This window comes from Mobula birostris, chromosome 1 (assembly GCF_030028105.1).
Source record: "Mobula birostris isolate sMobBir1 chromosome 1, sMobBir1.hap1, whole genome shotgun sequence".
In the NCBI taxonomy this organism is placed as follows: Eukaryota; Metazoa; Chordata; class Chondrichthyes; order Myliobatiformes; family Myliobatidae; genus Mobula; species Mobula birostris.
Window position 1 is genome coordinate 68,112,980 of NC_092370.1, and position 16,444 is coordinate 68,129,423.

Consider the following 16,444-nt stretch of genomic DNA (forward strand, 5'->3'; position numbering starts at 1 on the left):
CTTATACATATGGTTTTGCAACATCTTCTGAATCTCTTCTTTCTGATGATATAGAGAGATAACTTTTTTTTCCCCCCACAGTATCTCTCTTCATTGAAGACGACACACAAACTGCTGGAGAAACTTAACGGGTCAGGCAGCATCTACAGAGGGGAGTAAGCAGTTGACGTTTTGTGCCTTTGTCAAAAGGAAGGGAGCAGAAGTCAGAATAGGAAGGTGGGCGGGGGTGGGGAGAGATCGGGAGTACATGCTGGATTGTGATAGGTGAGACGAGGTGAGGGGGAAGATGGGTGGGTGGGGGAAGGAGGATGAAGTGAGAAGCTGGGAAGAGAATGTGGAAGAGCTAGAGGGCTGGAAAAGAAAGAATCTGAAAGGAGAGAACAGTGAACCATGGATTAAAGGGAAGGAAGCTGGGAACAGAGGAAGATAACGTCTTTCCTATTAGATTCCTGATAAAGGGTCTTGGCCCAAAACGTCAAGTGTTCATTTCCCTCCATAGATGCTGCCTGACTGCTAAGATCCTCCAGCATTTTGTGAGTATTATGTCGATTAGTATTACTCCTGGGTCTCACACTAGTTAAGAACTAAGATACTTTAAGACTTTCTAAATTTGTTAGCTCAGCAGAATAGATATAGAGAGCATGAAGTGCAATTAACAATTACTCTTTGCTTCATAGACAGGCAGCATATCAGCTCTGTCTTCACTGTTTAATTATCACATGAACTGTATTTAGATAAAGCTAACCTTGCCTTCCACTGTCTATCCTCAGCAAACATCCAAATATTATGCCATTGAAAGCCAATTTACATTGTTTAGTGCCAGCTTCCATTCTTTAATAGTAAGGGTCACTGCGGTGACAGCAGAAGTTAACAACTATTCTGCAGTGGAAACTAACCCGGATAACTATGAATAATGGAAATAACTTTGTGGGACTGAAATCTTGAAATACAACAATATCTTCAAAGCCCACCTCCTTCTCATGTACCACTTTCTCCTCATTCCACAACCCTTTCTGAGTTACAAACTGCGGATGAGTAAGCATGAATCTCTTACCTGCTTCTTCTCTCTCTCCACAATTCCACCATAGAGTATTCAGAAAATCACAAACAGCCAACTGGCTCTGGAGAAGTGCAAGAGCATGAAGACACAGACACTTTCTTACTCAGCGTAACATTTGCACCCACCAGCTCGTATAGTGACACTGTACATAATTTAGAGGTTAGATTAAGTCAAGTTTATTGTCACCTGCATATGTATGGCGAGGTACAGGTACAATGAAAATATTGCTTGCAGTAACTTCATTGGCATATAGATAGGTACAGCAGCAACTTCTTCACATTGAATTGAATTGACTTTATTACTTATATCCTTCATAGACATGAGGAGTAAAAATCTTTGCGTTATGTCTCCGTCTAAATGTGCAATGTGCAATTTATAGTAATTTATAATAAATACAACAGGACAGGCAATATAACATAGAAATACAATTGTATCAGCATGAATTAATCAGTCTGATGGCCTGGTGGAAGAAGCTGTCCCAGAGCCTGTTGGTCCCGGCTTTTACGCTGCGGTAATATTTCCCAGATGGTAGCAGCTGGAACAGTTTGTGGTTGGGTGACTCGGGTCCCCAATGATCCTTTGGGCCCTTTTGACACACCTGTAAGTGTCCTGAATTGTGGGAAGTTCACAACTACAGCTGCACTGGACTGTCCGCACAACTCCCTGCTGGTTTCAGCAATTAAAGGGGGAGTATAGTTCCCATACCAGACAGCGATGCAGCCTCTTCAAACGTCTGAGGTGAAAGAAGTGCTATTGTTCCTTTTTCAACACACAGCCAGTATGTACAGACTATGTGAGATCCTCAGTGATGTGAATGCTGAGGAACTTAAAGCTGTTCACCCTCTCAACCCCAGATATATTGATGTCAGTTGGAGCTAGCGTGTCTCCATTCCTCCTGTAATCCACATCAGCTCCTTTGTTTTTGCGACATTGAAGGAGAGATTATTCTCTTGACACCACTGTCTCTTCTCTGTTGACTGCCTCATTATTATTTGAGATAAGGCCAATCAATGTAGTATCATCAGCAAATTGCTAGGCACTTGTGGTCTGTATCCAACAGCAGGCTAGAAGCTAGGGTAGGTTTTGGCATGTCACATAGTAAAGTCACACCTAAGTACTGTATCAGCGAACTCTGATGAGAACTTTGAAGGGTAGCCAACAGGAGGAAGCTGAGTGGTATGGACATAGTATGTTTGGTACATTTTCATGCCTGCCAGAATCTATGTGCAGTGTCTCAGAGCATGGACGTGTATAGTTATAACTGTACTATGGCTTTGGGCAGAGCTCACAGACCATCACTATTGGTGCAGATGTGTTACATGCTTGAAAATGCAAACATAATGCAGAGTCTAATGGCAACTAAATCAGTTTCCATCAGCATCTGTGAAAGGAAAAGAAATATCTACATTTCAGATCAAAAGCCTGCATCAGAATGTTTCAGGGTTTCAACCCGAAACCTCAACAATTCATTATCCTGCATAGAATGCTGCTCAACCCACTGAGTCCCTCCTACAGATTATTTGTTGCTTCATGCCAGCCTTCCGTGTATATTTCAATAGGCTTCAGCTGTGCAGGCACTAATTCCATCAGCAATGTGGCTTCCTGAACAATTCTGAATTTTGCATTTCAGCAACCAAACTGATGTGGTCTATAATTGAACAAAAGATTACTGTTCATTTTTGGCAGCAATGCAATGATACTGACCAGTGAATTGGCTATGAGAACCTCATTCACAAATGCCAACAAAATATAAAATCACATAGTCTCTTCGATAAAGCTCACCTCTATCTTTTGTTACAAGCGCATTTGATTTTCCAAGCAGGTTTAAATCCCACATGGCAGACACCTACTGGAATTTAGGCTGTTGAGTGCCAGCACCATAAACTTAACCTGCCGCCTCCAAGTTCTTTCCTGAGTCCCAAAGTGTAATGCACAGAAATCTTGTAGAACTACATGCCAGGGTTTGTGTACATCAGGCATTGGAGGGATAGCTATTAGCTGTTTTAGCGAGAAAGGGCAAAAAAATCCAAGACATCAGGATGGAGATGGAAGACTATCTACTTGTTTTCATAAATAATAACTACTCACTTTTTCCATTTCAGTGTAATAATTAATGTGTATTCAACAATGTTCTTCTTACATACAATCCCAAATCATGCATTTTAAAAAAATCATCACATAAAATCAATTAAATTTCAATCTCAGCTCGAATTACATTTACTGTTCTGCAGTGTAATAATTCCCACTGCATTTCTCAAAGTCACGATCTGCTATCTCAGAATCCAAAAAGACCGACTAACTAGCCTAGAAATTAGGTAATAATAGAGTTGCTAATATGATTCATTAAACATGCAAGGAGTACTCAAGCAATCAGCTTAGTGAATAATGGGCACCATAGGAGTCCTTTTTCTCAGACTTTGGCAACTAAAAACCTTCGAGGTAGATTTGCTTATGTGCTTATTTGTGCAAGTCACACAGAAAATAAAAAGAGCCAGCAACTTAAACACCTTGCTGCACCATTAGCAAAATTCCAGCCACTTAAGATCATTAACTACACAGGTCTGCGGCCCTGCTCCACATGCAATAGAAATGATTCTTTGTTTGTGTGCCCATTATAACCTGCTCAAAGTCCCACAAACAGAGTGAAACAATGCATTATTTCATGTACACTATAATACAGCAATATTCAGTTACCAATCCTCCAGGAGTTCTAATAACTCATAACTCAAAAAGCTCATGTCTAAATCTGTTTTAGTACAAAAATTTTTCAACTTGAATACAAGGTGCAGATTTTTATAATCACATTTTGAAAATGAATTCCTTACAGAAGACAAATTACAGTTGAAGCTCTCTAGTACAAGGAAGCTCTCCCTGGTAGTTTACCAAAGGATTATAAGCACAGCATAGAGCGAGGAGGTACAGCGGCTGGTTGGATGGTGTGAGCACAACAACTTGAGTCTCAATGTGGGTAATATCCAAGAGATAATTGTGGACTTCAGGATGGCGCAGGGTGATCATTACTCACTGCGTATAAATGGCTTCTCTGTACAGAGTCAGGAGCACCAACTTTCTGGGAGTGCTCATAATAGACGATCTCACCTGGACCCTCAACACCACATCTTTTGTCAAGAAAGCACAGCAGCATTTCCATGTCCTGAGGAGATTGAGGTGAGCAAGTCTGACCAATTTCTCTAGGAGCACCATTGAGACTGTCCTGACCAGCAGCATCACTGTCTGCAAGGCATCTGATCACAAGTCCCTCCAAAGAATTGCGAGGATTGCTGAGAGGATCATCGAGGTCTCTCTTCCATCCATCAAAGATATTTATAAATATAGAAATAGAAACATAGAAAACCTACAGCACAATACAGGCCATTTGGCCCACGATGCTGTGCCGAACATGTATTTACTTTACAAATTACCTCGGGTTACCCAGAGCCCTCTATTTTTCTAAGCTCTATGTACCTGTCCAAGAGTCTCTTAAAAGACCCTATTGTATCCGACTCCAACACTGCTGCTGGCAGCCCATTCCCCGCACTCACCACTCTCTGCGTAAAAAAACTTACCTCTGACATCTCCTCTGTACCTACTTCCAAGCACCTTAAAACTGTGTCCTCTTGTGTTAGCCATTTCAGCCCTGGGAAAAAGCCTCTGACTACCAATGCCCCTCATCATCTTATACACCTCCATCAGGTCACCTCTTATCCTCCATTGCTCCAAGGAGAAAAGGCCAAGTTCATTCAACCTATTCTCATAAGGCATGCTTGCCAAGCCAGGCAACATCCTTGTAAATCTCCTCTGCATCCTTTCTATAGTTTCCATATCCTTCCTGTAATGAGGTGACCAGAACTGAGCACAGTACTCCAAGTGGGTCTGATCAGGGTCCTATATAGCTGTAACATTACCTCTTGGCTCTTGAACACAATCCCACAGTTGATGAAGGGCAATGCACTGTATGCCTTCTTAACCACAGAGTCAACCTGTGCAGCTGCTTTGAGTGTCCTATGGACTTGGATCCCAAGATCCCTCTGATCCTTCACACTGCCAAGAGTCTTACCATTAATACTATATTCTGCCATCATATTTGACCTACCAAAATGAACAACCTCACACTTATCTGGGTTGAAATCCATCTGCCACTTCTCAGCCTAGTTTTGCATCCTACTGATGTCCCACTGTAACCTCTGACAGCCCTCCACACTATCCACAACACCCCCAACCTTTGTGTCATCAGCAAATTTACTAACCCATCCCTCCACTTCCTCATCAAGGTCATTTATAAAAGTTACGAAGAGAAGGGATCCCAGAACAGATCCCTGAGGCACACCACTGGTCACCAACTTCAACACAGAATATGACCTGTCTACAACCACTCTTTGCCTTCTGTGGGCAAGCCAGTTCTGGATCCATAGAGCAATGTCCCCTTGGATCCCATGCCTCCTTACTTTCTCAATAAGCCTTGCATGGGGTACCTTATCAAATGCCTTGCTGAAATCCATATACATTACATCTACTGCTCTACCTTCATCAATGTGTTTAGTCACACCCTCAGAAAATTCAATCAGGCTCGTAAGGCATGAACTGCCTTCGACAAAGCCATGCTGACTATTTCTAATCATATTATGTCTCTCTAAATGGTCATAACTCCTGCCTCTCAGGATCTTCTTTATCAACTTAGCAAGCACTGAAATAAGACTCACTGGTCTATAATTTCCTGGGCGATCTCTACTCCCTTTCCTGAATAAGGGAACAACATCTGCAACCCTCCAGTCATCCAGAGGCTCAGCAATCTCCTCCCTCATTTCCCACAGTAGCCTGGTCCCAGTCCCAGTGACTTATCCAACTTGATGCTTTCCAAAAGCTCCAGCACATCCTCTTTCTTAAATGCCGATATGCTCAAGCTTTTCAGTCCACTGTAAGTCATCCCTACAATCGCCAAGGTCCTTTTCCATAGTGAATACCGATGCAAAGTATTCATTAAGTATCTCTGCTACCTCCTCCGGTTCCATACACACTTTTCTACTGTCACACTTGATTGGTCCTATTCTCTTACATCTTACCCTCTTGCTTTTCACATACTTGTAGTTTTCCTTAATCCTGCTCACCAAGGCCTTCTCATGGCCCTTTCTGGCTCTCCTAATTTCATTTTTAAGCTCCTTCCTGCTAGCCTTATAATCTTCAAGATCTCTATCATTACCTCGTTTATTGAACCTTTTGTAAGCTTTTCTTTTCTTCTTGACTAGATTTTCAACAGCCTTTGTACATCACGGTTCCTATACCCTACCATCCTTTCCGTCTCAGTTAGCAGGGTGAACCTTTTGCTGGTGAAATAGTGCCTCCAATGCCTAATAGCTTCCACTATGGCCTGGGCCTCTTTCTCCACTACGGAGTGCCGAAGTTCAGGGCCTTGAAGAGTACGGGAGAAGAACGCCACTGGTCTTCCTGCCTGGTTGAGGGTAGCAGCCAGTGCAAAGTCGGAGGTGTCACGCAAATATCGCCTGAACATTTGCCACATTTCTACCGTACATTTCCCTGAGAACATCCGTTCCTAATTTATGCTTCCAAGATCCTGCCTGATAGCATCATATTTCCCCTTACTGTATTTAAACACTTTCCTAGCTTTTCTGTTCCTATCCCTCTCCAATGCTATGGTAACAGAGATAGAATTGTGATCACTATCTCCAAAATGCTCTCCCACTGAGAGACCTGACACCTGACCAGATTCATTTCCCAATACCAGATCAAGTACAGACTCTGCTCTTGTAGGCTTGTCTACATATTGTGTCAGGAAACCTTCCTGAACACACCTAACAAATTCCACCCCATCTAAACCCCTCGCTCTAGGGGTGTTATCAGGGGTGTTGCGAATGGATTTTTTTTGACCCCCTAACATCAGGTGTGGGTACAATAGCAGTAGGATAAGAACTGTTAGGATGGGAGACATGAGATCTTGAGGCTATGAGATCTTGAACTCCTTGGCATCGCCTTTCTCATCACGTATGAAGCACCAATAGCGTTACACTGTTTATATTCTAACTTGTGCCATAAATGCACCTTATTATTTGTTAATTTACTTGTGGTAATTACTTTATGAGCTATATGTATTGTGTTGTGTCCCTTAGTCCGGAGGAACATTGTTTTGCTTGGCACTATACACTTCTATGGTTGAATGACAATACACGGAAACATAGGAAACCTACAGCACAATACAGGCCCTTCGGCCCACAAAGCTGTGCCGAACATGTCCTTACCTTAGAACAACCTAGGGTTACCCATAGCCCTCTATTTTTCTAAGCTCCATGTACCTCTGCAGGAGTCTCTTAAAAGACCATATCGTTTCCGCCTCCACCACCGCCGCTGGCAGCCCATTCCACGCACTCACCACTCTCTGCGTAAAAAAACTTACCCCTGACATCTCCTCTGTACCTACTTCCAAGCACCTTAAAACTGTGCCCTTTTCTGCTAGCCATTTCAGCCCTGGGAAAAAGCCTCTGACTATCCACATGATCAATGCCTCTCATTATCTTGTACACTTGAACTTGAAGCAGTACTTTCACATAGATTTCAAGATCACCTAGAAAGTTTAACAGTTAGCCAACTGTGACCATGAATTCTTGTAGTGGGATGTTCTGGCCTATTTTACATTTGAAGTGAAGATGGCTAAAAGAAAAGGGGCAATACCAAGAGCAAAACCCGAGAAGAGTGTGGCAGATCTGAATGAAACTGAAACCAACTGAAAGAAACAGTTGAGGTGGTGAGTGAAGAACTCCAATTTGACAATCTGTGAATAGGTAATTGTTTAAGTAATATAAACTGAATAAAGGCTCGAAGTTCAATTAATTCAACTAAAAGGGGCAGGGATGTCACTGCTGTTGCTGGTTTAATCACTATGCCAATCTGTGGGCATTTGTGCAGAGTATCACAGTCTCACACAACTATACATGCATCTGCATTTAGTTTTGCATCAAAGTGTCTTCATCTTGAGAAATTGTTTGTTGTTCATAATTACTGACCTTTAATCTTGAAGAATGGAGGGAGTTAGCTAGAAGTATTGGTCTGGAGACAAGTCATGCTCCTTAGATTTGGCAATGGTATAGATCTGGTAAGTGGTCAGGAACTGCTTTTGGAATTGATTTACTTATTTATTTTTTCCTATATTATCATGTACAGTATTGTGCTGCCGCCACAGAGTTAACAAATTTCATGGCATTAGTGAGCAATAGTAAACCAGATTCTGATTCATGGTTGCATATTAGGCAAGTAAGGAGAGTCAGGCTGTTGTGTTGGAGAACTCAAAGCTCTTGCGTTTACCCAACAAGTGCTAGGTTCTTGCTGCTTGAGTGGATGAGGGCACAAATCTGAAATACATGCAGGAGCAAATTGATGGCAGTGCAGCATAGGATATCATTCAAGTGAGCAATGTGAAAAACGCATGTTAATGGAAAGGAAAGAAACTACATAATTGTCCTGACAAAGGGTCTCGGCCTGAAACGTCGACTGCACCTCTTCCTAGAGATGCTGCCTGGCCTGCTGCGTTCACCAGCAACTTTTATGTGTGTTGCTTGAATTTCCAGCATCTGCAGAATTCCTGTTGTTTGTAATTGTTTTGCCAATTTATTTATACATATATATATAATTAACTATTGCTATGAATACAAATGGGTTATTACCAGGAAGTTATGTCAGATTCTGGCTACATAAATATTTGAATGACGTATGTGAAGCCTTTAAGGTGTTATATTTCATTTAATAAACTTAACTGAAGCAAACTTTATACAAACTATAGTAAAAAGATTAAGGAATTGCTGTGTGAAGTCTTGAAGGTGTCAGTCTGAAACATTGACTGTTCAGCTTCTTCTAATAGATACTGTGTGACCTGCTGAGTTCCTCCATAATTGTATGTGCTTTTCAGGCTGTGAGAAGATCCAGGAAAGAATGAAAACAGAAGTCATTGAGGTCGTAAGGCTGTGGTGCAGGGAGCTTGCATCTTGGCAGAATAGTTCCAAAAGGGGTAGAGAACTTAACAAGGTGTTGGTGAGAAATGAGCAAATTTAGGAACTAAATCTAAATACAGTGGATTCTGGTTAATTGCACCATTGATTAATCAGGGCCACTGTTTATCTGGGCAACTCTTAAAAAAAACAAGAACTAATCAATAAAATAGCCAGGATTCCCTTTGTTTATTTGGGACACAATGCCATTTAATTGGAACAGGAGACCAAACCATTTCTAACTAGCGTCAGTTGTGTGCACTTGTGTGGCTATTAGACACTATACCATGCATAGAGCAAACTATTTTTAAATAGTTTCAGTTGCATGTGTGAGTGTTCAAAACACAGTGATTTTGTCACTGGTAGTTTGCAAGAAATAAGCAATCAGACAATTCAGAATGGTTTTGCCCACTGTGGTTTCAAGCATTCAGGCTTGGATATACAAGAAATAGCCAGGAGTGAAAATGAAATGATTTCAATACTTCAGCATGTTAGGAACTATGAAAAATTTGAATGTACTGACAATCATCTTGAACACTACAATGAAAATGAACACTTGGAAGATGCAACAGTTTCTAACTAGCATCAGTCATATGTACTTGTGTGGGCGTTAGACACTACACCGTGCTTAGAGCGAACTGTTTTTTAAATAGCATCAGTTGCATATACTTGTGTTATGCTATTCATCTGAGCTGACCAATGTCAAACTAAAAAGCAGTGATCTTTTTGACACCACTTCATGTAGGAAGGCAATGAAGGTAGGCCATTATCTGTACTAGGTGCCCGTGCTGATTTTGTTTCCCATCCTGACCGTTCCTGTTTTTATGCATTAGAGTCTCCTGTCCAATGTGTTCAAAGAGGATGGTGGGATGGATGGGTGGGACCCTGTGTACAAAGCACTTCTGATAAATGTCCTCAGTAGATGGTAGGGAGACCCCTATGATCCTCTCAACTGTACTCACAGAGAAGGATGGTTCATCTGCACCTTCCTGAAGTCCACCATGATTTCCTTGGTCTTCTCTATGTTCAGACTGAGGTTTAACGGTCATTAGTGATGCCTCTACTCCTCACTTACCCTCATCTATATAACTCAATGCTTATGTCACTATTGCTTACATGTTTAAAAGTTAGTTAAACACAATTCCTGGTCAACTACCTTTGAACATTCTTTATTGTGCTCAGTACCCTAGCTTACTCAGTGACCTCACTTCTGCTGGATGATAGAGGCCTCCTTGATGGGCACCCAGTTGTAGTTAACATTGTGAAAGGAAACTATGCACCACAGGAATCAACAGATTTTTCCAGCTAGTTTTCCTTAAGGACATTGCTTTTCACTGTTTTCCACTGCTGTTTGGTGAATATAATTGCTCTGTATACACAGTAGAACTCACTTCAGTTCATTTTATCAACACACATCAAAGTTGCTGGTGAACACAGCAGGCCAGGCAGCATCTGTAGGAAGGGGTGCAGTCGATGTTTCAGGCCGAGACCCTTCGTCAGGACTAACTGGAAGGAAGAGTGAGTAAGGGATTTGAAAGTTGGAGGGGGAGGGGGAGATCCAAAATGATAGGAGAAGACAGGAGGGGGAGGGATGGAGCCAAGAGCTGGACAGTTGATAGGCAAAAGGGGATACGAGAGGATCATGGGACAGGAGGTCCGGGAAGAAAGACAAGGGGGGGGGGGACCCAGAGGATGGGCAAGAGGTATATTCAGAGGGACAGAGGGAGAAAAAGGAGAGTGAGAGAAAGAATGTGTGCATAAAAATGAGTAACAGATGGGGTACGAGGGGGAGGTGGGGCCTTAGCGGAAGTTAGAAAAGTCGATGTTCATGCCATCAGGTTGGAGGCTACCCTTAGCGGAAGTTAGAGAAGTCGATGTTCTTAGCGTTCATTTCATTATGTGCCTAGTGACACCTTAATGGTTCCATATTTTTTCATTTTAATGTTTGTTTCACTAGATTCTGTCATGACTTACTGCAAATAATACCAATTCACATTTATAGTAATTGGTGTTCTCTTATTTATGTGTACATAATTATGCACAATAATTTACAGAAGTCTTTCCATACATTTTTCATCATTACTGATAAGACAATTAAACTTATTCAGTCTATGGTAAAGTGAATTCTGTAAAGTTCCAGATTTGGAAAAAGTACATATAATTTTCACAGAAATGTCACAATAATGCATCTTAATTTACAGTACCCTCCCAAGTGAAACTCCTGCATGCTGAATTTCGTCTTTATTTTTGCATTGTCCCTAAATTAACAGTGTCAGCATCTAAGGTATACATAATGTCAGGTTCTAATATTATTTATAAATCACCTACAAGTTCAAGCCTCTTGTTATGGTGGTGTCTCCAAAAGACATAAGATATCTTCTTTAACATCAAGATAAGTTATTTTAAACCGTTATAGTAAGTTCTAAACACATGTGACACTTCAACAAATTTTTTAAACTAGATTTGTAAAACTCATTCTTACCATCATGGTTTGGATTTCCTAATGTCCAAGGTTCATCGGAGTCAAAGTGAGTGTCGCCCCCAATACCAGGACCTGGGAAATAAGCATGTGCGAGAAAGCCACCTTCTCCATCAAACGGTGAACTATCTCCATGGAAACCAGAAGCAAAAATAATTGTAATGTCCACATCTCTCTTCTTGTTTCCCAACTCCTCATATGGTATTTCTTCAAATGTCAGGGGAGTTACATTCTGCCACACATCAAAGGCATGACGTATCGCTCCGTGTGTTTCAACCTTTCCCACTTTTGGGGTGAAGTTCTTAATGCTGTAGGTATAATAACAAGGAACATGATTTTATTTTACTGAAAAATGTTCAGAATGCTGGCACTGTTTGAAACCATTTCTTTTGTATTTTCTATGTCAACTGGTTGCACAAGACTTCCAAATTACCATAAGTCAAAAGATAACTAAATTATCTGGGTAGCTTCAAAAATGTCCTTACCTTACCCTCAGAGAAAACCAGGGTTTTTCTGGCACATATCTACTATTCACAATTGCTAATCTCCCAAACTCAGATGAGCTGGATGTTGGGTGTGGAGGGGGGAGGTTATTGTGTTGTTCCAAAGCATCCTGGAACTCATTTGTCAAGGCCCTTTACAGTGAGAGGGTCTTGAACAATGCAGTGGAACAGCACAGTCCACAAAACTTCCTTGACAGCTTTGATAGCCAATTGTCAAAGCTTTTACAGTTTTCAAAATATTTTTTAAAACATCGTGCTATAATCCCGAGAATGGGCTGTGTATTGCATACAACAAGACCTCACACCTAAGTCTTTGAATTACTTTTATTTATTGGTGGATCAGTTTAACAGGTATTGTACTTCCTCTAGTGATGTGTGGTGTGTTCAAGCCTATATGACAGAGATAGCACAATATTTTTCTACCTGTCCAGTGGATATTTTAACCCTAACCATTAATCAATCCCTGGCAGTTAAGCCGCAATGACAGCAGCACATTTTTCATCACCAGTGAAAGGTAAGCCTTTCAAAGGAAACAAGAATTTAAGCATGGTGTAAATACTAATATCTCTGCGTTTTACAAAATGTAGTTCATAGAAGTAATACGATCATAAAAGGACATTATTCCACATTTCTAACTTTGTGTCAAATAGTCATCAGTAATAAAGAGCACTTCATGAATCATGAACTTCACTGCTAGACTAGATTCAATCATGTTGCAGGCAGTACTATGAATTCGATCATAATAGATTCTTTTTGCAGAATCCATCTGTTATGTTCCTGTGTGCAGATTTGCAGAACAAATGGCTGAATGTCCTTTGAAGATCATATCACTTCTATGAACTACATTTTGTAAAATTCAGAGGTATTGTCATTTTTATCGTGCTTAAATCTTTGTTTCCTTTGAAAGGCCTGATGGGAAGATAGAAATGTGTACAGTTTGTAACTTTACCTATTAGTTTTATCTTAGTAATGTGCTGTTTTTTTTTGTCAGAATTGCATGGATTTTTTTTTTAGTAGGACATCATGCTAGAAATCATATACTCTAAGAAAGCAGTGCCAAATAATTATTTTCTTTTCACGGTGTAATTAGAACAAATAAAATTCATGGTGTGCATCTAGGGGCTTTCAATATGTAAGTACAGAGGTAATGTTAAACACTGTACATGATCTTAGTTACAGTATCAGTAATTCCATTACATGAAGGCTATAACAGGAAAAAAGCCATATGAATTGATTCACTGAAATATTACCAGAAATGATAGAATGTTTGAACAATATGACGCAGAAGAAGGCCACCTGACCTTAAATGCCCATACTACCCCAAAAAAAGTTACCTGATAAATAAGTATAACAGCCAACATTTACTCAAGCCCATACACTGTTACAGATAGGGCTTTTTGGCTATATGGTTACACTATAGAATCAGGGTCATAAAATTGATACCAGAGAACTGTATAAATATGTAGAATTCAGTAATTTATGAACAGTTAAAGACTTATTTCTCTCCCGTAGCATACATTCTTAAATTCTATTTTTGATTGACTTGTACGTCCAATGTGTGGACCAACGAACATCTTCCATAATCAGCAAAAACTAGATTAGTAGGATCATTGATGCTTGAGGTGCCGTAAAGTTTGTGCAGAATGTATGCTATGATTATTTACCCTACAACAATGCTTATACTTCATTAAATAGCATGGTACCAGCGTGAGACTTTCAAAGGATTAATTTCTTATTATCATCTACTCAATTTCTTAATCGAGCAAAAAAAAGTTAATAATATTAACCTGATGAATCCATTAGTTTGAAATTTGACTTTGTGACACTAATGGTAAATTTATTATATAATTCAAATGAAGTTGGTTTATCTGCTATTGTGACCTTTTTATACACCAAGTTGATGTGCAATCTTATTCTAAAGGAGATTTACTGATTGTTGAAAATATATTTTTCAAGGAATTCCCTTTCAAATTACTTAAAACTGAACATCTTGTTTACCAATATGAACTAACAGCAGATTAAGCTTCATGCCAGGAAAGCAATGACAGAAAATAATTCCCCTGGTGAAAGGGTTCACTATTTCCCACAGCTTTTGGTCTTGGGAAATAGGTCATATTATGCCTTCTTGTCAAAACTACTTCTGAACAATTTCACTGTCAAACAGCAGCAGCAAAAGAGGAAGCTATAATATATTTACTTACTCCGGCAATCACAATTCTACTTCACTCCTTAAACACTGAATATCTTTAATAGCTTAAATATAAAGCTTATTGGCATTCATTCAGCTTTACTTACAGAATCCTACAGAAAATCAATTTGTATGTTAATACTGATATTAGAAAAGGAAATTCCATAGGTTCATGTCAAAAACTGAAAGATAGAATAATATTTTAAGTAGGACCTTGGTTTCAAGTTTATTCTCTCTCAGATGCTTAACAGTTTGTGTAACTCCAGAATTTTCTGTTTTGCATTTAGATATGTTTTCTTTTTATCTTTATGGATCAGACTCTCATGAATATTGAGCCACTTACTTAGTAATGTACAGTATGAGAACAGACACCAACCTGTAAGTGATATATTTATGATGCCACTTCTGTCCTGTTAATGCGTATCGCTTTCTTCTAATATTAAATCTAATGCTGCTGCCAAACTGGTCAGGCACACCACATCGAGGCTTCTTCATCCAACTGTGAAAGATAAAAGTATAGAGACTTAAAACTGCTGCTTGTCTCGGTTTTAATAATGTGATTTTACTGGATCATTTCTTTTCAATGCCATATTTTTAACAACATCAGCATTGTGGATATCATCAAAATTAAGACTTTGTAGGAAGAATATCTCTCAGCACTTTAAACAGAGCTTATAGGTGGGATCTTAACTATTCTCTGCAAGTGGCAAATAAGCAGCATTGGGTTCTCTGCATGAAGTAATTATCAATCTGTTTTTCTTTCCATTGAAGTTAATGAAAAAGTATTAGAATAATATAAAACTGTGGTCACTCTTTACTATTCATGGTGAACAGTTTAAATCAGCCGATGACTTCCAAAATTTCAATGGTTGCTACTTTAAATAAATTTGATCAATATTTGCTTTCATCGCAGGGCATCTAATTCAGATTGATAATTTCACTGGTGCAGTAGGCTTGCAAATTGTTTAATCATATTTACCAATCAATTAAATTGTCCATTCAATCAACAGATTAGGGATTTATTTCTCATATTTATTGGAGGGTCTTCATGAATCATTGAGTATTAGTTAAATGTTATCACAAATTATTACAATTTTAATTTTATTTTTAACTATGCTAAATTAAATCTAATAATTTAAACTCCTAAGGTAGAATTTCAACCTGATCAAATGAACTTTAGTAGCGTTCAATGCACAAAACCCGGAAGTTGAACATGTAACTGAAACTGGATTTGTACATTCATTTCCATCAATGCAGTTACATTCACCCCAGTTTTTAAAAAGATCAACAAGTGTAAAAAGGCCTTCAGGTAGATAAAATTCAATGGAGTGAATGTTATGGCTCCAAGTCAGATAAGGAAAAATAAAGAACCGAATTCAAAAGCAGCGTTTTCAGGAATCATTTTCTGCATAATTCTGACTACTTGGCGGGAGGAGAAAAACTATATAGTGTAAATTTGGAGATCAATGTTTAGCAGCAGGATCAATTTAGAATTAATTCCTCCTGATCCTAGATTAAGTGCTTTAATCAGCTACAGATCCATACTTTCCAATATGCTACAGCTAACAGTTTGTTGTACTAAATCAATTTATCAATAATCTTAATCCAGTCATCTTGCCATTTCTCACCAATATTTTGGTTTTACAGAATTAGCCAGATTCAATATATTTGTGTACATTGCTATCAATTATTGAAATATGTAGCACCAGGAGGATCGACACACACAAACAAGGCATTCCAGTTTACAATGATTAAGATCACACCACAGCAAATTTGAAATATGTTTTAAGAATGAAAGAGTAATTTAAAACAAGATAACTCTCACCTCAAGGTGATACCACTATAGCACATGAAAGAAGCGAGGGACAGAACAAAAATATGAAGTTATTAAGATACTATTATCGCATAATAAACTGAACTGAAGTAAGCGCTAAATGGACTAAAATTATTTCAAATCAATAGGCCAATTTTCAAGTGCCTTGTATTACGTCTGTCTTCTTTCATTTATTAAGGGGACAGATTTATCTTCTTTATCATAATACATTCAGTGGTAGGGTGATAGATTTGTTCCAGCATTGCATCAGAAGTTAAATAGAATTGCAATTAAATATAATCATTCATTAATAATTATGCAAATATAGCTTAATATAAAGAGAAGCTCTCAATCTAACAATTGTACAAAGCCTCTTTTTTGACAAATGGCAAATTGTTACCTCAGTGAAT

The 16,444-nt window shown here is 39.1% G+C and overlaps 1 protein-coding gene across 1 annotated transcript in view; it reads right to left on the reverse strand.

Moving 5' to 3' along the window:
* Window positions 1-16,444, reverse strand: part of LOC140196833 (matrix metalloproteinase-16-like) — a 217,899-nt gene that overhangs the window by 120,109 nt on the left and 81,346 nt on the right. Inside the window, exons 3-4 of the mRNA XM_072256676.1 lie at window positions 14,598-14,720; window positions 11,534-11,838 (exon numbers count right to left, since the gene is read on the reverse strand). Coding sequence (XP_072112777.1) covers window positions 11,534-11,838; window positions 14,598-14,720 — 428 coding nt within the window. The remainder of the gene's footprint in view (window positions 1-11,533; window positions 11,839-14,597; window positions 14,721-16,444) is intronic.